At 37.6% G+C, this 22,914-nt stretch overlaps 2 protein-coding genes across 8 annotated transcripts in view; both read left to right on the top strand.

The window, feature by feature from the left end:
- Window positions 1-4,800: 4,800 nt before the first annotated feature.
- LOC107047724 (thyroid adenoma-associated protein homolog) lies at window positions 4,801-11,348 on the top strand. Its single transcript, XM_015270533.1, has 4 exons — window positions 4,801-6,514; window positions 7,392-9,111; window positions 9,577-9,830; window positions 10,515-11,348. Exons 1-4 carry the CDS (start codon window positions 4,889-4,891, stop codon window positions 10,857-10,859), a joined length of 3,945 nt encoding a protein of 1,314 aa, XP_015126019.1. The 5' UTR covers window positions 4,801-4,888; the 3' UTR covers window positions 10,860-11,348.
- A 5,393-nt stretch (window positions 11,349-16,741) lies between these two features.
- The window catches only part of LOC107047867 (uncharacterized protein CG43867), a 77,572-nt gene continuing 71,399 nt past the window's right edge, over window positions 16,742-22,914 (top strand). For all 7 annotated transcript variants that reach the window (XM_015270742.1, XM_015270748.1, XM_015270744.1 and 4 more), the window contains exon 1: window positions 16,742-17,113. The gene's annotated coding sequence lies outside the window, so the exon portion shown is untranslated. The remainder of the gene's footprint in view (window positions 17,114-22,914) is intronic.

Genomic DNA, 22,914 nt, shown 5'->3' on the forward strand with positions numbered 1-22,914 from the left:
TGAAGTTTCAATTCAGCAGAAATAATAAGTATGAAATCCCAACGAATTCTCCATTGATTGAAAATTCAAGGTTCATTCACGTGCATTTTGATAATTTACATTCATTTTTCCAACTAAAATTTGTAAATCGTTATGTTCAATATGAATTAATCAAAAATTAAAGAATAGATTCCCCTAAATTTCTCTAATTTCCTCTCATTTTTGCAAATCTGCGACTGAAATTCATAGTCTCCCTCGATTTCATCTTCACATTTAATAGAATTTCCTAGCGAATCCGCTAGGGTTCTCTATGCAATTGTTTTATACGTGAAATGCCGCCATTAAGACTCGTAAATACAAAACTGTTTTTCCCTCAGTTTTTCCCTTCGAATGGTGATTCTTCATTGGATTTAAGGTGAAAAGGAAAAATTTTTGAAGTCAGCTGGAAATTCGAGTGAGTTTAAATAGTTTTAAGCAGCCGGAAGCCGGACATTCCACAAGTTATTTGAAGTTTCAATTCAGCAGAAATAATAAGTATGAAATTCCAACGAATTCTCCATTGATTAAAAATTGAATGAATTGAATGAATGAATTTTCACAATTTATTTACTCATTTCTACGACTGAAATTTGTAAATTGTTGTCTTCGACAGGAATTAATAAAAAATTGAAGAATATTCCCTTAAATTTCGCTTATTTTCTCTCATTTTTGCTAAAATATGCGACTGAAATTCATAGTCTCCCCGATTTCATTTTCACATTTAATAGAATTTCCTAGCGTATCCGCTACGATTTTCTATGAAATTGATTTATACGTGAACTCCCGCTACTGATACTCAAAAATACGAAATTGCATGGATGTGCAAATGCCTCCCATTGAGTCGAAAATAACTGGGACTTTTCCTTGAAAGCTGAGTTCCACCGCATTGTGTACTATTCTACGTCTTCAGTGACAAAACGTGTGTTATCATCTCGTGTTATCACTCGTGCATGATAAAGCAGCTCGACCAAACCCCTAAAACAACATTCCTCCACCTCCGCCAAGCAATTCCATTCACCTTTGCAAGTCAATTTCTCTAATTGTTGATTTCGAATCGATAAACATTCATGTGTATTGAATATGTCATTGCCCATCTTGGACTTTTCTACTGGGTGCACCGGTCCTTAGGCATTCTTGCTTTCGCCAGTCGCAGTTGTACAATGCATCGCACAATGAAGACAGAGGACAAAGAGATAAGGCATTGATAAGACTATCTGCGACCTATGTCTATTGTCGTCGTTAAATCCGTAGAAAATCCACGAAAGAATCTTAAGGATATCTTAAGGATATCCAATTTTTTTTTTACAATTTGGTACAGCACGGACGAAAAAATTTAATAGAAAAACCTATCGAATTCGTTAGAAAATTCTATTGAATTTCTATTGAACTGTTCTATTAGTTTTTGGCCGATTATATTAAATGTTCAATAGAAAATAATCAGCAGAAAAAGTCAATAGAATTCAATTTTTCTATATAACTTATTCTATTGAGATATTTTCTATAGAATTTCCTCGGCTCAAATTTTCCAAGTTTTTTTGTTTGATTTTCTTGATGAGAAGAAAAGAAAAATAGAATGAAACCAACTTAGAAAATTTGAGTCCAGCAAATTCTATAGAAAATATATGAAAAGAATAAGTTATATGGAAAAATCGAATTCTGTTGCCTTTTTCTATTGAATGTTTTCTATTAAACATGTCAATAGAATCAGCCAAAAACTAATAGAAAGGTTAACAGAAATTCAATAGAATTTTCTAACGAATTCGATAGATTTTTCTATTAAATTTTTTCGTGCGTGAGACCACACAATAGATTGAACCATTTTCAATCATCAAATTTGTCAATGAAATGGCGTGAGAAAAATTTGAAAAAATCAGAAATTCCACAGAATTATTTATTTTTAAACATTCGTTGTTTATCAATAAATGATTGAAATTGTTTGTACGTTCGAAAACCTAATTTTTTTAGGCATGAAATCGATTTCTGGTAAAATTCCGAATATGAATGAATTTGTTACGATTCCGAACAAATGACTTTAATGATGGAACATTGATTGTTTATAAATTATTTATATAAAACGCTTGTCAAACTATAGTCTCTCCTATTACAAAAGTTTGACACCGACGATAATCTTAATATGGGAATTTTCATTTTTTAATTCCAATTTTTCCATGTTTTTCTAGATTTTAAATTCTTTCTTAACCTTGACAGACTCATTCTCTCATAGGACTCTGTAATTTCGGCACTTCTAAATTAATTATCATCTATAATCGTAGACTCCTGAGTGAGAAAAAGTTGAATCAAAACGTTTCTATTCATTTCAACATCCGTTTAGAATTAATTTCAGATTTTAATCTTCAAAATTTGCGTTATGTTCACGTGATTTTAAACCAGTAAAAAAAGGGGGAAAATATCCCGCTGTCAGTGTTAATTTCGCTTAATCCCATCGTGAATGCCACGAACTCTCAATCCACTTTGAGTGATATCCCGCCCACGTAACAATTCGATAATCAAATGGCAGAAGTCTCACGACATCCCGAACTCATCCCACCGTCTACGGCCTTAATCGAATCATCTAACGGGTTTTGCAATTGATTATCTCTTTGCACTTTCCCCGTGGTGCGTCTCCTCCCTTTCTCCCGGGATATACTTGTTTTTAAACTCACCCGGGATTCATTGATTCACTTTCTTCTGGCTGTGTCGAGTGTTAAGTCAGATTGAAAGTCATATTTGCGTGGGTATCAATATCTAGCTGTTTCTCGCAGCGCAAAAAACGTGACTTATATATATTCGGACAATGTTTTAAGAGAAAAAATCAATATTTCCCCTAGATTTTTAAACACAAAGAACAAAGAAATTTATTTTTTGAGAATTTGTGGCATTGTAGAATTTAACGAATGCGAAAACAAAATCAGAAAAATGCAGCAAAAATTCGTTAATAATCCTCTCAAATTTATCTTTCACCTCGCGTTTCTTCTTGATTCCAAATAAACATTTATGAAATACTAGGGGACTACGCCCCCTGCTCGCTGCGCACGGCAACCCCCACGATCCTTATTCTGACCCTTGTGACCCTTAATCTGTCCCTCGTGAGCCTCATTATACTATTCGTGACCTTTATTTANTACAAAAGTTTGACACCGACGATAATCTTAATATGGGAATTTTCATTTTTTAATTCCAATTTTTCCATGTTTTTCTAGATTTTAAATTCTTTCTTAACCTTGACAGACTCATTCTCTCATAGGACTCTGTAATTTCGGCACTTCTAAATTAATTATCATCTATAATCGTAGACTCCTGAGTGAGAAAAAGTTGAATCAAAACGTTTCTATTCATTTCAACATCCGTTTAGAATTAATTTCAGATTTTAATCTTCAAAATTTGCGTTATGTTCACGTGATTTTAAACCAGTAAAAAAAGGGGGAAAATATCCCGCTGTCAGTGTTAATTTCGCTTAATCCCATCGTGAATGCCACGAACTCTCAATCCACTTTGAGTGATATCCCGCCCACGTAACAATTCGATAATCAAATGGCAGAAGTCTCACGACATCCCGAACTCATCCCACCGTCTACGGCCTTAATCGAATCATCTAACGGGTTTTGCAATTGATTATCTCTTTGCACTTTCCCCGTGGTGCGTCTCCTCCCTTTCTCCCGGGATATACTTGTTTTTAAACTCACCCGGGATTCATTGATTCACTTTCTTCTGGCTGTGTCGAGTGTTAAGTCAGATTGAAAGTCATATTTGCGTGGGTATCAATATCTAGCTGTTTCTCGCAGCGCAAAAAACGTGACTTATATATATTCGGACAATGTTTTAAGAGAAAAAATCAATATTTCCCCTAGATTTTTAAACACAAAGAACAAAGAAATTTATTTTTTGAGAATTTGTGGCATTGTAGAATTTAACGAATGCGAAAACAAAATCAGAAAAATGCAGCAAAAATTCGTTAATAATCCTCTCAAATTTATCTTTCACCTCGCGTTTCTTCTTGATTCCAAATAAACATTTATGAAATACTAGGGGACTACGCCCCCTGCTCGCTGCGCACGGCAACCCCCACGATCCTTATTCTGACCCTTGTGACCCTTAATCTGTCCCTCGTGAGCCTCATTATACTATTCGTGACCTTTATTTAGACCCTTAATTTTGGAGTCTTAATTTCGAGCACCAAATTTTCATCACCAAAAGTCAATTTGGATTTTTACAGTATAGAAAGATATTGAGACCCTTGTGACCCTTGGTTTCTGAGCCCCATGACCCTTATTTGGACCCTTAATCTGACCCTTGTTATCCTTATTTGAACCCTTAATCTACTCCCGTGACCCATGTGGACCTTATTCTGACTCCAACGACCCTTATTTTGCCCCTCATGACCCTTAATTTCGAGTACCAAATTTTTATCACCAGAAGTCGATTAGGATTTTTATAATATCGAGAGACAATTGCGCTCTCCGATTACCAATATTGCGCAGTAATCCTTCGCAACATTTTCCTCTCCATGTACTAATCAATTATTGAACAAAAATATTTTGAATTGAATGAAAAACTCCTGTTCAGTGAATTGCACACATAGAATTCCGACAAAAAATATAAAATAACGTCCACCGCCTCATTACTCATAAATTAACAAATAGAAAACCTCACTCGTTCGCCAGTTCCCAAAATTTTGAATTTAAAAGTCCCACCGCCCACGGCGCTGGCGCCCCCAAGATGGCCAATAGCGCGGAGCACATGGCACGTGAAGGTATTGACCCTAACCTGTCAATAAAACAAACACCCAAGTGTCAGTGCTCTCCTCACCCCATGCCCCCAAAGCAACCCCACTCGATTCCCCAAAACAATTCGAATCACCCAACAATAAAAAATGTGTAACGAAGCCCTAGTGGACTCCCACCGCCTGCTGGCCCACCTAAAAGAATTACGCGTAAAAAAAAACTCAGGTGAGCTCGACGACGAGGCGAGTCTCTCCCTCCAGGAGACGAGATGGAGAAACCGGTTGGATTACGATTTAATTTCCTCCTGTCTCCAAAACTTCAACGAAGACGTTCGACTGGAGGTCCTCGGGCTGCTAGTGGAATCGAAGAAGAGCACTCTAGTCTTCAACGAACGAGAATTCCACGTTATCCTGCAATTTTTGACGTTCAACCTCGGTGAGCGACTGGAGTTCGTGCCGCTGATTAAGAAAACCTTCAAACGCATGAAAGAGAGTCTAGCAGTGCTGAAAAGACAGACAACCCAAGTGGAGAAAATCGAGTCATGCAGGCACGAGGTACGTGACAATCTCCAATTGTACGAGCAATTAAAGAAGGAGTACGAAGCCACAGCCACTCGTTCACTAGCCTCCATCGCCTACTACCGCAAATTCTTCACTAAAATCCGAGAGATATGTCTGAACGGCCTCTGCCCAGGCTCCACCCACACTCGAAAGAAGAACAGCCTGCGAATACTCCAGCTGCAGGAGGAACTCCTGTCCCCGGACTTCAGGGAATCCCCCTGGACCCCCGACCAAGCAGACAAGCTCCTCCAGTGTCTGCTATTGGACACCTACGAGACCAACAAAGAGGTGTCTTTCAGGATAATAACGAACATAAGCCCCTGCCTGCTGAAATTAGATAACGAGGAGAGAGTCGATGAAATAATAAACGTTGCATTGAGATTGGGGAACAGTATACGACCCATTGACAGCATAACAGCTGGCTACATGTTCAAAGTTTCTCTTTTATCACCGGTCATTGAGAATGTCTTATTAAGACACCTGAAAATTGATGCAGTTGTTTGTGATGCTGATGATGTTACCTTGTGGCTGATTATCGTTATAATTGAGCAGTTGAGAGAGCCAGCGAGACTGGCTAATGAGAACATAATCATAGCTGCTGCCAGGCATTCCCTCTACGGTTATTTATTCTGCATTAAATTGCTGTTATCCATCTGCGATCTCAGGAGTAAACACGATCATTCGTTGTGGCGGAGAACTGTTGATGATTTAATCGGCTTGTGCTTGAGTCTGAATAAATCAGTATCGCAAATTGTTAATAACTCTTCACCTGAGGGCCACTTCCCCATGGATCTAGATGGCAAACACTTGAATGAGGATGTTGACGACGTGGAGGTGGCTGTGACACCTCAGATGGTGTTGCTGTGCTCTTGGAGGACTGTCAAGGAAGTCAGTCTGTTATTCGGGTATCTCAGTGAGAAATCTCCGATTGAGGGAGGGGGGAGGGTGGGGCTGCTATCGGGGGAACAGATCGTGGAGATTGGAGACCACTTGGTGACACTTTTGTGTGAGACTAAGCATCGGGGGGCTTTTGAACAGGCTCATGTCGGCTTCGAGCAGCTCTGCAGGAGACTGTGGAGGGCTGAGGAGGAGAGGCTCAAGCAGCTGCCGAAATTGTGGCTTTATCAGGTCTTGTTGGATATCACTGGACTGTCCCCGGGAAACTCCAAGCTTTGCGCCACTAGGAGGAGTGCTGGGGTGCCTTTTATGGTTCAGGTATGAGGGGCTGAATTTGGGGAAGAATTTTTTAGGGAAACAATTCGCTTTGTTTTGTTGGGTTTCATTCGTTTTTGATTATTTGGGATTCCACTGTCTAGATACCTCATTAAACTCGTTCACATTGAATTAATTCAGTGACGAAGCGGTAAAATGGTTCTAATCGGATTTGACTATTTACCAGTAATGAATATCTCGAAATGTAGGGAAGATTGCAATGTCTTTGCCATAGCCTTTTTGTAGAAAATCGAGAGATAAAAAAGGTTATTATGAAAATGTCGTACTGCTAATAAAAGTATTATAAGCGTAACTTAGATTGTGAAGATTAAAATCTGAAATAAATTCTAAACGCAAGTTAATATGAATCAAAACTTTCTGGTTGAGTTTGTGCTCAATTGGCAGTCTAGTATGATTAATAGTAATTCATTTACACATGGCAAAATAGCACAGGCTCATATAAAAAATAGAATTTTTCAAGTAGGAAAGAAGAATAAAATCTAGAAAAAGTCTTGAAAAAGCGAAAAAAATAATAAAAATTCTGTGCCTAATATGAAAATTATCGTCAGAGTCAAAATTTTGTAATAAATAATTTATGTTTCTGGGTTCTCCGAATGTACAAGGCTGTTCTATTCAAACTAGAGACTGTTGTTTATGAAAATAATTGTCAGAGAATGTGATGGATTAATTTCTCACTCTTCAATGTTACAATTCATGTTAGAAATTATTAATGGTGAATAATCATATCAATATAATTTTTAATTAATTTATCGTCATTGCACACAACGACTCACGAGGAGATGAGATATACAACTTTAAACCGTTTTACCTTTTCGCTACTGAATTCATTTAATGAATAAATCTTTTATTTTGATTGCAGGCATTGATCGCCTCAGCCCCATCAGTCTCCAAAAAATCCGACGCCGCAGTATTTCATTCCGTAATGAGAATCCTCCTAGGATTGACTGAATTCACTGAAGAATGTCAATTATCAGGAGCAAAGGAGCTCCTCGAGAAGGAGGACTTCTTCAAAGCCATACGAAGCCCCTCAGCCTCCCCGAACTCCAGTCACTCCATCACAATGACAGAAGTAAAAACCCACGCTCTGAACATCCTTCGAGCCTTATTCAAGCACGCCCAGCTTGGTGACTTGACCCGGGCCTACGCAGCCGACGGCTTGATAGCCGCAATCAAGAGTTACGACGAGAAAACCTGGGCAGAGCGTAACGCAGCGACTCTCCTCTACAGCTCCCTGATAACTCGAATCTTCGGTGTTCAGAGGACAAAGGACCACGTGAATCTGACAGTTCACAATAAAATGACGGGCAGAATATTTTTCGAGAAATACCCAAAACTCCTGCCCTTTATGCTGCACGAGTTGAAAGTGTTTATCGAGGCCAGTGATGGCCTGATTAAACCCAGTGTACAATCGATTCTCCTCCTATTGTCACGACTCTACCTCAGTTACAATTCCGATAGTGGTGATGTCAATTGGAGAATCGATGAATTCGTGTCTCTAGTCTCTGGCTGTGCCAAAAGTCGAGTTTACAATACTCGTGAACTAGCTGCTAGGGCTTTAGTTCCTCTATTGACTGGGAAAACAGTGGGAGCATTCGTCAATAGTTTGTTCGAGGTGATGATCAATAGACCTGGGGACAATGTAAATTTGAATCTTTTGCATGGGTATATGCTGCAGATTCTGGAGATCACGAAGAGCTCTTTGTTGACAGCACCTGAGGCACCGAAACTGGAGGCCGAGGGCTTCGTCAGAGGCTCTGAGTGGATCCTGCAGCAGCTCGAGACCTGCAATGATAGACCTGCTGCATTTCCCCTGGCAACAGCACTCGTTAATGTATTCTGTGAACTAGTGAGAGTCAGTGGGGTAATGGAGAGTGCAGTGGCTTTTGATGGGATTCTTCGACGCCTATTGAGGCACATTAATGGGGAGAATTCGCTCAAAGATCGCCCGGGGCGAGAGGTTTATGAGGCTGCTGCTGCTGGTTTTCTCATTAGTCTATTAGATTCGAAATTGGGGGGATTTGAGGCTGTGAGGGGGGAGGAATACTGGGGGTGTTGGGGGTCAATGCTGTCGCATGCTAATTATCAGGTGCAGATTGTCGCCTGGGAAAGGGTCGTTAGGGCTGTTGAGGTCAACTCCAGTGGAGAATTTTCCTGGAGAACTCTGAGACTCGCTCTGGAGGGCGTGAACAGTGTCAGGAACGATCCGGATTTGCAAAGTGTTATTTTCGAATTTTTGTGTGAGGTGTTTGACAGGGGGGAGGGGGAGTTTAAGGGCTTTTATGTCGGTGATAACAGACTTTTGGAAATTAGTGAGACAGTTTTGAGAATTTTTCGAGGAGACTTGCCTCAGGATAATGCCAGCTTTTTTCGGCTTTTGGGGAAAACATTTGGAAGGTTAATTAGGAGCTCTAGGAGGGAGTCTCAGTTAATTGCCGATGTTGGGAGTGCAGTTTATGAGGGATTTCGCGAGCACTCGTGGATGGGCTCGGCTGGAATCGACTGCAGGATAGCTATCGCTGGAGTTATTCATGATATTTATGCTGATAGCAGTGAAAACGGGAGAAAATGTATCAATTATGGTAGGAGAAATCACTGGTCGCTTGGAAGATTTGTGAATTTAAAGGGAGATTGCTATGAATTTTGAAGGCACCGGGATATTGGAGTGAGATTTCTCATGCGTTAAAGATTGTTTATATTTGTATGAAAATGAAGAAGTAGTGCAGAAAAATTTTTTAGTGTCTCCCATTTTTAAGCTAGGGAGATTTTGTTTCTAAATTTTTCAACAAATGTAAATAATAATTACGAATAACTTTTTTCAATGTAGATGTTGAAGTTTTCCATTTCGTTTTTGGTTAAATAATCATGTGATTTTTTGCTTCTTGAGTTTTTTGCTGTCGGAATCAAATAAAACATTATGAATATTTTGAGAATCCATTTAATGGCTCTTTTTTTAGTCTGAGACTTTCAAAATTCATTGTAGTCTCTCAGTGTGTTTTAAAGTCGAAATTTTGTAATTAGAGAATTGTTTATGTTCCTGTTTTCAGAGAATACTTTGAACTGGTGGACGACTCTGCTTAATTTATTAGTGGACGATAGCAATCAAGTAAGAAAGTTGGCGTCGATAGCTCTATCGAAGGTACCTCCGGAGTCGGAGGTGAAGTGCGACTCGCACTCGTTGGAATTATTCTTCTATAAGTTTTCGAAAATTTGGAGTGGGGAAGGGGGGCTGCTCTTTGCCGCTTATTTCGTGTGGAGTCTAGCACTTGCGGAGGGGGATTATGAGATGGATGATAGTGATGTGAGAATTTTCATTTAATTCTGGGGATTTTCAAAGGAGAGATGAGTTTATTACGAATTGAAAGGAATTATTCCATCATTGCATTTACATTTTTTTCATTTTTTATTTGATCATCTGTTTGTCTAACAAACATTTCATTTCATCATTAAAAACTTATGTTATTCAACAACTTAATTCGCATGGAATTTCAACACATTTTGTTGCTTTAAATCAGCAGATTTGTTCAAAATGCAATTAATATTGAAATTGCATTCGGTTTTAACACCGAAAGTGCTGAAAATCCGGAAAATTCAATCGATAATCAAAAAATAATTTCAATTTATCTGAAAAACCTAATTTTCATCAACATTTCCATATTTATTACATATGGAAAAACTCAGTTCTTAATTTTTCAACTTGATGGGAAATTTAATGATCAATTTTCTCCGAATTCAGTCATCATATTATTCATTCGATACCAAATATTTCTTTCATATGCAAGAAATGGTGAATGCAGAAAAATAAAATAAATATATTCCCCCTATTGAATTATTCATCTAATTTTATTACTTTGTCTATTAGTATGTGACGAATCTCACTCTTCCAACTCCAGTATATCCCCTCAAATTGATGAATCAATAGATAAAGTAATTAAATGAATGCCTGAATGAATAGCACTAATGACGTCATTCTTTCCACTTCCAGGTATTCAACAAATGCTACAATTACGAGTCCTTCGAGCCCCTGCGCATATCCAGCCTCTGCGAAGAATATCTGAATACCCTATCGGATCATTACGATATTCATGCTCCATTTCCGGCCGGAGTACAGACCTGGCTCATCCATAGATTGAATATAGAGTCCTCAGACTGCCAAGACGCCCAAGCCCTCATTACGTCCTATCGAAATCGACTGCCTCCTCTCAGCAACAAATTAGACGACATATTGGATCCCACGTGCAATGATAAATTGCTGCAATCATTGGCATTTGAAAAGTTTCTCCTCGTCGAGGAGCCACATTACCATGGGACTATGCACAATAGCAATTGAATCAATTTATCGCAAATTTATTACAGACAAAACAATTTTTCATTTACATTTTTTTAAAATGAAGACGACGAATCGAAGAAACTGTTTTCCAATAAAAAACGAAAATTCAACAAAATTTTTTCTCGATTATGAATAAATGCACGAAGAGTGCCGTAATGCCTATGTCTCAATTGTACTGGGAATTGTGCTTTTCGCTCACTCTCAATCGCAATCAGTTCGAAAGGAAGAAATCCTATCCAAAGCCTCTAGTTCTCCCTTCAAACTTCCCTTGTCTTTTCAGGAATATCTCTTTCCGAGAAAAAATTTAATGTTTTCCTTCAGTATCATACTCCTTGAGCCCAAAGAGCGATTTCTTCTCTGAAACCTACAATGCATTGATCGAATATGTACACTGTGAGGAAAAAATTGAAATTTCGTGGACAGTCTTCTGGTTATTTTAAGGAAAGTGACATTAAGGATATCCAAATATCTTTTACAGCTTGGTGCAAACCACACTATAGATTAACCCATTTTCAATTATCAAATTTGTTAATTAAATTGCGTGAGAAAAATTTGAAAAAAATCATGAATATTCAGCGTCTTTCAAATGATATTTTGTACAGAATTATTATTTACCATGGGACCATGCACAATGGCAATTGAATCAATTCATCGCAACTGCACACGAAACAATTTTTCATTTACATTTTTTCAAATTGAAGACGAATCGAAGAAACTGTTTTCCAATAAAAAACGAAAATTCAACAAAAATTTTTCCCGACTATGAATAAATGCACGAAGAGTACTATAATGCCTACGTCTCAATTGTATCGGCAATTGTGCTTTTATGGATCTTTTTATGACCCACCCATTACACTTTTATTTCAATTCTTTTTGCCTTTTTTTCCTTCCACCTTGAACTAAACGAAAGTCGACCAATTTGTCGGTTCATGTGTATTACACCGAAAACTATATACCCACCTCCTCGCCCTTTTCCGTGTCCCTCTTCACCGTTTATACTATGGGAAACGATTTGGCTCATTACTATTCAAGAGCAATCGTTGTAGAAGTGGCCCCACGATTACGGCGCTTGGCCAATTCGGATAAATAGATAAAGCATTCTCGGCCCAGGATTTCCAGAGTGTACGTGAACTCATGAATAATGAATTGACAATTGGGGTTTGGTTCTATTCTTGTGCATTCGACAAACTGATGCAACAATGCGTCATGTGATTTACTGGATTTGCATGCGCTTGACCGTTTCCTGGTGCTTCTGAAAATGTCGCTGAGTTCAGGATGCAGTAGGATTAGAGGGAAGCGCCTCCGCGGTAGAGAAAAATACAATCTTGGAGTATTTGTCTTGAATAGATTTGAATTGGGCTTCGCCCACAAAAAAATATCTTCTCTGATTTTCAGCTAAACTTGGAATTTTTTATTACGCTTTGGTTCCACTGAAATTCTAAGGGATTTCGTCATTGAATATTCAAAATTTTAAAGAAAAATGAACGGAAACTAGAAATTTCAGTTTTATCAATCCACGAAAATTAACAGAAATCCGGAAAATTGGGGGAAATATATTCTTGAATTGCCAACTAATTGAAATTTTTGCATAATTTGGTATCAAATATTTATATTTTAAGTTTGGAATTGTTAAAGGGCAGCCAAGGGGTGGAAAAAATACAATCTTCAGGTATTTGTCTTGAACAGATTTGATTTGGACTTCGCCCAGAAGAATGATGAAAATCTGCACATTGTCGGAGATTTTTTCCTGAAATTTCAGCTACACTTCTTGGAAATTTTTATTACATTATGTTTCCACTGAAATTTTTGGAAAAGATTAATCGAAACCGTAAATTTTAGTTCTGTTACTCCCTAAAAATTAATAGAAATCCGGAAAATTTGGGTAAATATATTACTGAATTTCCGACATGATTTGGTACTGAATATTTATGTTTTGATTGAAAATTCAAGTAAGTCTTTTTTAATTTTTCTTTAATTGTGGTCTTCCTATTCTTGTGCACCCGTCTCCTAGTAACTCTGAAGATGTCACTGAATTCCGAATGCGTGGGTATTATAGGGCAGCCGAAGGGTTGTGAAAATTCTGACGAAAATACAGCCATGGGGTATTTACGTCATGAATAGATTTGAATTGGATTGTGCTTTGCGCACGAAAAATGCCTTCTCACAACAATAACAAAATTCTGCATGACGTATGTGAAAATGAGTGGTTTGCGGCTTGTGTGATTGCCCTTCCCTTAGCGCAGCCTGTGATCTTGACGCTCGTTAACATGCACGGAGATAAAAATCAGTTGAAAATCATCCATGAGCTTAACTAATCATGTAGCGTATTGATCCGTTAGGTGTTTTTACAATAATTCCACAGGGTTAACAAAAATTATTTCTCTTGAAATGATTAGCAATGGCTCATTCACATGAAGTTATCAATTATATTCCGCAACTTTTTGCCAAAATTCGGTACATTTTTTCTAAGCAGAAAAGTTTGAGAGAAATAACTGATAAAATTACTGAAAAAGTCTATTGAACACGGAGTGAAATTCCGTTTTAGACTCTATATCGGTGGAAAAATGCGAGACGAGCAGTGAATTTGTTAGAACAAGCGGAGAAAATTCACTGATTTTGCTTGTTTTAAAAAATTTCACTGATTCTCCGGTAATTTGTTCGGAAATGGTGAAATTTCTTTGCAATTTTATGAAAAATTACACCAGCGAACTTAAATAATTACTCAATGTCTAGGTAGGTTTCCGTAACGGCGATCGATTTTCTTCCCCGAACACTACCGTAAATTTTCACTTTCCCTCCTCCCCATGTCGTTCGCATCGTTGCCCAGAAAAATACTATCCGGGTGCTGGAAATTTGACCGTACAGGGACCGTAATTTTTGCTTTCACACAGTTCATTTTTGTTACTGAACGGATCGTAAGATAAAAAGGATTTTTTATTGAATTACAATTTCGGTCCACGATCGCCTTTCAGACAGTAAAATTTTCCGAGACTTTCTTAAGCTTTTCTCCCGTGCAGATCTTTATTTGCGAAATTTATGAAATACTGACGGTCCTTAATAACGTGCTCTAATTGGCTGGCATCCAAAAGAAAGAAATCAGGAGCGAAGTGGTCAAACGTTTTAAGTCAATTTAGTCTTTAGTTGAGTTTTCCGGAAATATTCCGGAATTGAAGGGAGATTGCGAAATTTTCATAATAACCTTTTTTGTGGAGCGAATTGAGTGCTACTAAAAAGGTTATGAGAAAAATTTTGCTATCTCCCTTCGATTTCGAGATATTCATTAGAAACTGGACAATAACCAAAATCGACTTAAACCGTTTGACCACTTCGCTACTGAAATAATCAATAGAACTTTGATTTTTAGTTCCGTATGACAATGAAAGTTATTGAAAATTGTGAAAATTCAGGGAAATACTGTTTTGGATTCCCAATTTATTGAAAATTCCATTAGTCATTGAAACCTAATTTTTTTCATTTCATTGAAACATCATTTTTTTCATTTTTTCTAACAGTATATATTCGTTATAGGCGCTTATTAAAACTTGAAGAATATTGATGAGAATGTTTCATCATGTTGTCGAACAGTTTTTAGCTGGATGAACGGAATTCAGTTTCCCTCGATTTCCATCCAGGAAATCTCAAAAGGATTTGAAAACCATTTACGAGAAAACCGTTTACCAATCGTGATTTCGCAAGTTCAGCGAACTGACTTTTATAGCAGAATGTCATTCTGTAATAAAAAAAAGTAGGTCAATCTTGAAACTTTAAGAGCTACTCTTTATGGATGTTATATAGATAAAGTTTAAATATGAAAACCTTGAGGGACTCTTCTGAAATTATTAATCGAGAATCGTTCTCAGCGCATTGGAAAACCTTGTTCCGATGAGAGAGATGAGGTTTTTTCCATTTTATTGCTCCAACATCCTTAAAAATATGGGAGACTGGGGGAGAAACGGAGGTTGGAGAAACGGAGATTTCCGCGTCATATCCTGAGAAAAATATCCGCATCAGGAAATACCCCAATACTAATATTTACCTACACGGAGAGAACAGTTGGAGAAAAATTATTCATTAGAAAATCTCTGAAAATTTTCATTGTGCGAAAGGTAGTTGTGGAGAATTGTGGATTTCTTGCCTCAAGAAATCTTTTTTTTCGGTCAGAAGATGAGAAAACGACTGAAAAATACTAAAACCTCGAATTCAGTTAATCATGGACTATTATATTGAGTGAATATAGAATTTATACAGAGGGAACTTCAGAGGACCTCCGGATATTTCCAAAATATGACGCTCGTTTGCTCTTAATCGCAATGAATTCGGCAGTGTCTATTCACACGCTCCACGGTAAATTTTCCTGTGAATTTAAGGTAATTTCTACCGTGGATTGGACACCTTTTTCACCGTGGATACACAGGAGATTTTACCGTGGATCAATTGTAGGGTCACAAGGGAGAGTCAATCGAAATGGCCACAAGGGTCACAAGAAAGGCGTCGCTAGGATCACAAGTCACAAAAAAAGGAGTCGCTAGGGTCGCGAGGATCATAATCTTGTCTGACATCTCTGGTATAGAACTCCATATCAGAAAAATTCTACTTGTTTTTGCACTGATTCTATTAGATATTAGATAAGAAAAAGTCAATAGACTTCGAATTTCTCTTTGAATTATTCTCTTCAGATTTTTTCCACAAGAATGCCTGACCATCAATTTTCTCCTTTTTTCTACTCGGCTTCTGTAACGCAAAATAAAACAAAATCCAGGGGAAAAAACTTAGAAAATTGGTGCCCAATAATTCTAACAGAAAAAATCTCAAGCGAAAAATTCAAACAGAAATTCAAAATATATTGACTTTTTCCGTTTAAATATGCAATAGAATTAGCGCGAAAAACCAATTAGGGGAGGTTGGGGTAAAACGAACACTTTTGACTTTTATTTAAATGTTAATGAGGGGTTCAAATGTTGATAAAATTCAATAATTTTTTTTTTCAATACAAAGAACAATCTTTCCCTTTGTGACGAGCCTGAACTGAGCTCAATTGATCAATTTGTTTCTGAGTTATGAATAATTTTAAAAAAGTCTAAAGTATCCGTTTTACCCCACCCTCCCCTAGCATTTTTCAATAGAATTCCAATCGAAATCCTTTAAAAACCCCGTAGAATTCCCATAGAATCCCCCTAGAATTTTCTAGCGAATTCGCTACATTTTCTATTGAATTTTTTCATGCATATTATTTTTGCAAAATTATGACAATTTTTCTCTCCGCGCAGTTCGGTCAGCAAACACTGAAAATTCAAAGAACAACATTGTCCCCAGCCCCCCCTGCTCCGTCATTTCCACAATTTGAGGGAGGAAAATTACTCCACTGTGTAAAGAGGTCACGAGCGCTGTTTCCCCCGACAATACTTTGAATTCGTCAGCTGGAGGTTTTTTTACAACGAAAAATGAGGGTGGAGCCCAGAGCGGAATAGAACAAAAGTGTAAAAGCTTTGGCACGGAATTAAAAGTTGTCGAGGCACTCGACAACTCCTCGAATGCCCCGCTAAATGGAAGTCGAAGGGGTTTTGAAAATAAAAATAGGCCGAAACCCCGTGCAAGAGGGGATGAGAAATCCAGGCGAATCTGAGAATGCGGTAAAACTCTCCCCGGAGATCCATCGGAATGGTCACGTGAATAATGAATAATCATCCAGTGTGCACCGGAAAAAAACCCCCCCGACAGTCCGTAGTCCGCGTAGAGGATCTAGTGTGGGTGGGGGAGTGAGACAGCAGTGAATGTTGTCCCACCCGTTATATGGAGCAAAATGGCGGACTGTGCTGTGTGTGTGTGGTGGTGGAGTGGCTGTTGGGCTGAGGAGGCGCTTCAGTCGAGGCTCACCGGCCGACTCGTAACTCGTTGCATATTTTCGTCTCGTGTTAAATAAATCTCCACGACTCGTGGTTCACCCAGCCGCGACAAAATAATCCCCACCAATTGACTCACTGAATAACCCGTCTAACGTGAAAATATCATCAACAAATTGACAATTGTTACCCACCAAATAGCCCCATCTCCCCCCTTTATTATCATTTTCCCTCGATATTGTCGGAAATATGTCGTTTTTTTCATCACATTTGAGTGGATGAAGAAGGGAGAAAAAAAATCAAACGAATGGGAGCAACGATCGTGCGTGTAATACCAGGCATGGAGTGGACTCAGTGTTGTAGTGATTGTTTCAAATTATTTCGTGCTGTTGTCACACTTCCTGAATTTACAAGGTGAGTCCCCAACGACTGTTGACATTTTAACGTATCACTATTCTCGTGGAGTCAGTGCGTTGACTCGTCGTTGTAATTTGTTTGAGGGAGAACACATGTGGTGGCTAATGAACATGAATTTTTTTCTCTCTCACTTTGAGACAATTTATGGGGACAACGAATACACCTATGCTCGAATCAAGTGAACTCCCATGACCCACATAATGGGCAAACTGTCACTCGTCTAATTTTCACGTTTTTTTTTCTGCAGGCGTTATTGCCTACTCCAACAGAGAACACACCGACCTAGCCTTTTTCCCTCGTACACAAGTGTTTTCTGTCTACATGTATTTTGTTTTCTCCTCTTCTTTACAACACACTCGTTTGTATCTCACACTCAAACGTCAGGTGGGATAATTTTTTTCCCCTCATTCTTCTCGTTTCCTCATTTACTTGGATGAGACTCGACGAGACCCATTGGGGCTGGCAATAGCCAAGGACCAGAAGCTCCAGAACAAGTTTTAAAAGTAGAATTGCCAGTGAGTAGTAGTTTGACTTGGTTTTCTATCCCAATGTGCCATGTATGTACATAGAAAATGTTCCCCTCATTTTTTTTTTCATTCCCCCCCCCCTCCCCCAATGAAATATGTGGATATTGCTTTACAGCAATTTTCGTAATTACAAACGAAGGATTTCCTTCATTGGTGTCAGGAGCCAGCAGTTCTCTCTATTTATTTTTCCTCTTATTTCGTGTCGCAACTGTTGCATGAGACGCTTTTCTCCGCCCCTCTCTGTTGTCCCCCTTCTCGCCATCACCTCTCGTTTTTTTTTTTATCGTCTTGATGTATCAACTGCGGACAGGCCAGTAGACCTACCACCTATGCTGGAGTAATTTGTGGCCCTGAGACGTGAACGTTTGTGCGTTGGTGTTGTAGATACTTCTTACGATGATATTGACGTAATCGATTTGTTCAGTTCTCAATCAACGTGCAATGTAATCATGCGGGAATTGTTTGAATGCAGCTGTAAATTTGAGTTATCTTGTTCTCGTGGTTGTACTTCAATTTGTGGGTAATTACGTTATTGCTTGATTGAATGGGTGGGAGGGAGGGGGTACTTTATTCCATCTGTCTTCGATCGATGGAATTTTTCAACGTTTCTAAATGGAGAAAACTGGGGAGAATGAAATATTAATGCCACTTGAATCTTCTCAATGCAGAGAGGCTCACTCAACTTTCATCCACAAAGTTATTTAAATACTTGGTGGAATATTCCTTATTCAACTTTCAACTTTTTGATGCTCCATAAAGCGATGAACTCAATTAGGATCCATTTATTCTCGTGTTTTTTATGCCAACACTCCTCAGTTGGTGGTAGATGGGAATTCATGTGAGAGACAGTTGTTTTCGTGCATCGACGAATCCGGATATTCACATTAGGATGTTTCATTATTGTTTGGGAAGTTTTTCTAGATTTCTAAAATGAAAAGAACTATTTATTCCTGAGGGAAATGGCGAATGTAGGATTTACTTTCATACAAAAATTTAATTTATTTATTGTCTTTTTCTTCTTTTCTTTCTTTTCTGCAGGCATTATTTACTTTCATTGAGAGAGCCTTTACTTTCACTGAGACCATTTTTTATTATTTCAAAGAGATTGGGATTTACTTCAGATCATTTTATGAAGTTATTTGAACAAATATTTCAACTTTTTGATACTTCCTAAACGCGAAGAAATCAATTAGCGTCTATTTATTCTCGGGTTTTTTATGTCCACACTCTTCAGTCCGTAGTAGGGTAAGCTATCCAGTAGATTGACACTCCCTATAGATGGACGAGCTACTTTTGGATAGGAAATTACGCAAAAAAAAAAATGAAATGTGAATTGTTGCTTTGAATTTTCACTAACTGTTGTGATTCTTAACCTCTGAGTGACGATTTTTTTGCGATTAATTTTTTTTTCAATTGCTAAAAAACAAACGTCCATCTACTGGGCGGTTTTCTTAGGCGTCTATCTACTGGGCAGTTCACCCTAGACGAGAATTTATATGAGAGTTGTTTTCATGCATCGAGAAATCGGGAAATTCACATTAGAATAATTTGAAATGATTCACCTAGTTTAGGTATTTGAGGGAACTTTTTTTTTTTATATTGACACTCATTTAAGGATGGAGTATAGGAAAGTTGATTAGAATACTTCATTATTGTTTGGGAAGTGTCCCTAGATTTTTCAAATCAAAAGAGCTATTTATCCCTGAGGGAAATGGCGAATGTAGAATTTACTTTCATACAAAAATGTAATTTACTCATTGTCTTTTTTCTTCTTTTCTTTATTTTCTGATTCTTATAGTTTGGATATGAAGCAATTGAGAACATCCTTCTGTCATCAGTTCGTTAGTCAGTCATTGAGACCTTTTATTATCATCAAAGAGATTGGGATTTACTTCAGATCATTTTATGAAGTTATGTGGACAAATATTTCAACTTTTTGATGTTTCATAAAAGCGAGGAAATCAATTAGCGTCTATTTATTCTCGAGTTTTTTATGCCAACACTCTTCAGTCCGTAGTAGATGGGAATTTATATGAGAGACAATTGTTTACATGCATCGAGGAATCGGGAAATTCAAATTAGAATAATTTGGGATAATGTACATAGTTCAGAAATTTCAAAGAACTTTTTTCCATTAATGCTCATTAGAACCTGGCGTGTAGGAATATTGACTAGAATGCTTCATTATTAATTAGGACGTTTCCCTAGATTTTTTAAATCGAAAGAGCTATTCGTCCCTCAGGAAAATGTTGAATGTAGAATTGACTTTTATACAAAAATATCATTTGTTTATTCCCTCTTTCTTCATTCATAAAGTTTCGACATAATGAAATTAAGAACATTCGTTCATCATCAAGTCGTTAGTGAACCAATTAGTTCCCTTTTGTTATGATCAAGGGATTGGAATGTTCCTCAGGTGTTATAATGAAGTTATTTGAATGAAAATTTCAACTTATTAATGCTCCATAAAACGTTAATTGCGCACTGTCAGAAAATTACCATTGGAATCCCAAGTGAAAACGTTTAGATATGACTAATCCATGTGAAATTTGGATGGCTGTTGTCGATGACAAACCACTCAATTTCTAGAATATGCGATAAATTCAGTAGCGAAGTGGTAAAACGGTTTAAGGCCCGGGTGTACTATCTTTCGAATGTTATCTGGATTTTTTTTATCTTTCGTAATCCAAAATTTTCAATTGAGTGGTACATCATGTAGAAATTCCCAGAAATTATGATAGAATGATTTTTAAAAAATAGAAAAAATTCTGAACTTTTTCAAAGAGCGTTTTTAATTGAGATTCAGAATGAGTTGAAAAAAGTGGAAATTACAAATATCTGATTCGCTGTGGCAAATTATCTATTAGCTGTCATTTTCCATGGTGGATAACAAAACACTAACTCCTCATGGGAAGTGACAGCTAGGTATCTCAATTTTCAAGACAGTGGTATGTAGCCATCTGCCATTTTTATGTGATAAAAGTGTGATTAAAAAATTCTCCAAAATATTACAACTTCTTTCAAAGAGCCTTTCCGTAATAAATGTCTCTGCGCAGTGTGGGAAAAGATTTACGAAATCAGTCTTCCCCTGCATGATATTGGGTGACAGGCCGCCATTTGTCACCCTAAATCAGATACATTTTTCAATTTCTTGTTATTCAACTTATTCTGAATATAAATTAAAAAAGCTGTTTGAAAAAATTAAGAATTTTTTCTACTTTTTTTTGATTGTTCATTCATAATTTTTCAAAACTTCTGCATGATGCAGGACTTAATTGACAATTTCAGATGACGAAAGATGAAAAAAAACATCGAGATAACATTCGAAAGATAGTACACCCGGGCCTTAAGTCGACTTATCTCCCAGTTCAGCTTTTGAGGAATATTTCGGAATCTAAGGGAGATAGCGAAATTTTCGTAATTGCATTTGTTGTAGCCCTCAACCGGCTCTACAAAAAAGGTTATGACAAAAATTAAGCTATCTCCCTCAGATTCCGAGATATTCATTGAAAACTGCTCAATAGTCAAAATTGACTTGTACCACTTTACCACTTCGCTATTGAATTCCAGTTTTCAAGTCCCTACACTATTAGGAAAAAAAAATTAAATTTCAAGAAGACGACAATTCCCCAGTTCATGAAATCAGAAGAGAATTCATACTGAATCCAGTTGTTTTCACGCATGGAGAAGCCGCAAAACTCACATTATAATAATTCGGAGTGATATACGGTACGACGGTTGACATGATCCAGCGACAATCACTGGGAATCGTGGGATCTTCCGGTGTGAGATTTCCGACATTTAGGGAAAAAAGTAAAACCACGAGAGGACTGAAATAAGAAAATTTCAACATTTTTCCCCAGTATATATTTCCACGAATATCTGAAAAAGGCTTTACATACAAGGCATTCGCTCGAATAAATAATCCCCCCCGTAGGTAACGCGGTTCTGTACATATACGTAACACACGTTGGGGATAGAATGTGTCGTACCATCGGGAGACATAAATTTTACGTAAAATCGACTGGAAGAAATGGCATACGCTGGGTCCAGGGGGTGTAGGGATTCTCGACAAATATAAATAATACATATGGGGATGACCAAGATTTCAAAAAGAATCAGAATGTACGGGACAAAAATGGCTGGAGTAAAAATATGCCGATTGTGGGAGAAAAATATGAGGAGAAAACTATGAATATCTTTCGATATTGCTATTGTCCAAAGGATAAAATGTTACATTCACAGTGTGATACTGATACGATTGTCCTTTTTATCTCGCTGTGTACGCCATGACTATCTTTTTTTCAAAACACTATTGTCAACGCAATCGTAGAGTCAAAGTTTCGTTGTATACTCAGATTAATCTGTTTGAGAATGTTGGAGAAAAGCTCGGTGAAAGAGTCATAATATTGGAGGGGCATATCGAGAATGTCGTTCGAAAGTTAATTTAAAATTTATTTATGATCGCAGGGGAGAACGAGCCTGGGCTAGGGCTTATTATGCATGTAAATATGTACGTAGTTGGGTACCGAGCACAATGCTTAGTGCTAGGTGGTGGTGTGCATCAGGAGTGAGGATGAAAAATGTGCAAAAAGAAACATGGAAAATGCACATAAACGGGAGCTGGGCGGCCTATGAATACGCAATGTTAGTGGAATTAGAAATTACAGGGGTGACAATCGACTTTAACTCAGTTTCGAATTTTTTATCGTTACGAAGCAGAAGATAATTATTGACAGGTTAATTACAGGCAAATGACGTTTTAGTTCAACCGATAATCCGTTCATGTCACTGATTTCTATACGCTGAGATGTTGATATTTGTGCGTTGATATTGTAGACATTTCTTACTATGATATTGATAAATTGGTGCAATTGACCATTCAGGAATTGTATAAATGCAGCTGTAAATATGCCATCGGGAGGGGAAGATAATATGACAATTGCACACAAACGGGAACTGGGCTGCCTATGAATACGTAATGTTAGTGGAATTAGAAATTACAGAGGTGAGAATCGACTTTAACTCAGTTTCGAATTTTTTTATCGTTACGAAGCAGAAGATAATTATTGACAGGTTAATTACAGGCAAATGACGTTTTAGTTCAACCGATAATCCGTTCATGTCACTGATTTCTATACGCTGAGATGTTGATATTTGTGCGTTGATATTGTGGACATTTCTTACTATGATATTGATAAATTGGTGCAATTGACCAGTCAGGAATTGTATAAATGCAGCTGTAAATATGCCATCAAGAAGAGAAGATAA

The sequence above is a fragment of the Diachasma alloeum genome, unplaced genomic scaffold (assembly GCF_001412515.2).
Source record: "Diachasma alloeum isolate Michigan unplaced genomic scaffold, Dall2.0 Dall_scaffold_78908, whole genome shotgun sequence".
NCBI classification, from domain to species: Eukaryota; Metazoa; Arthropoda; class Insecta; order Hymenoptera; family Braconidae; genus Diachasma; species Diachasma alloeum.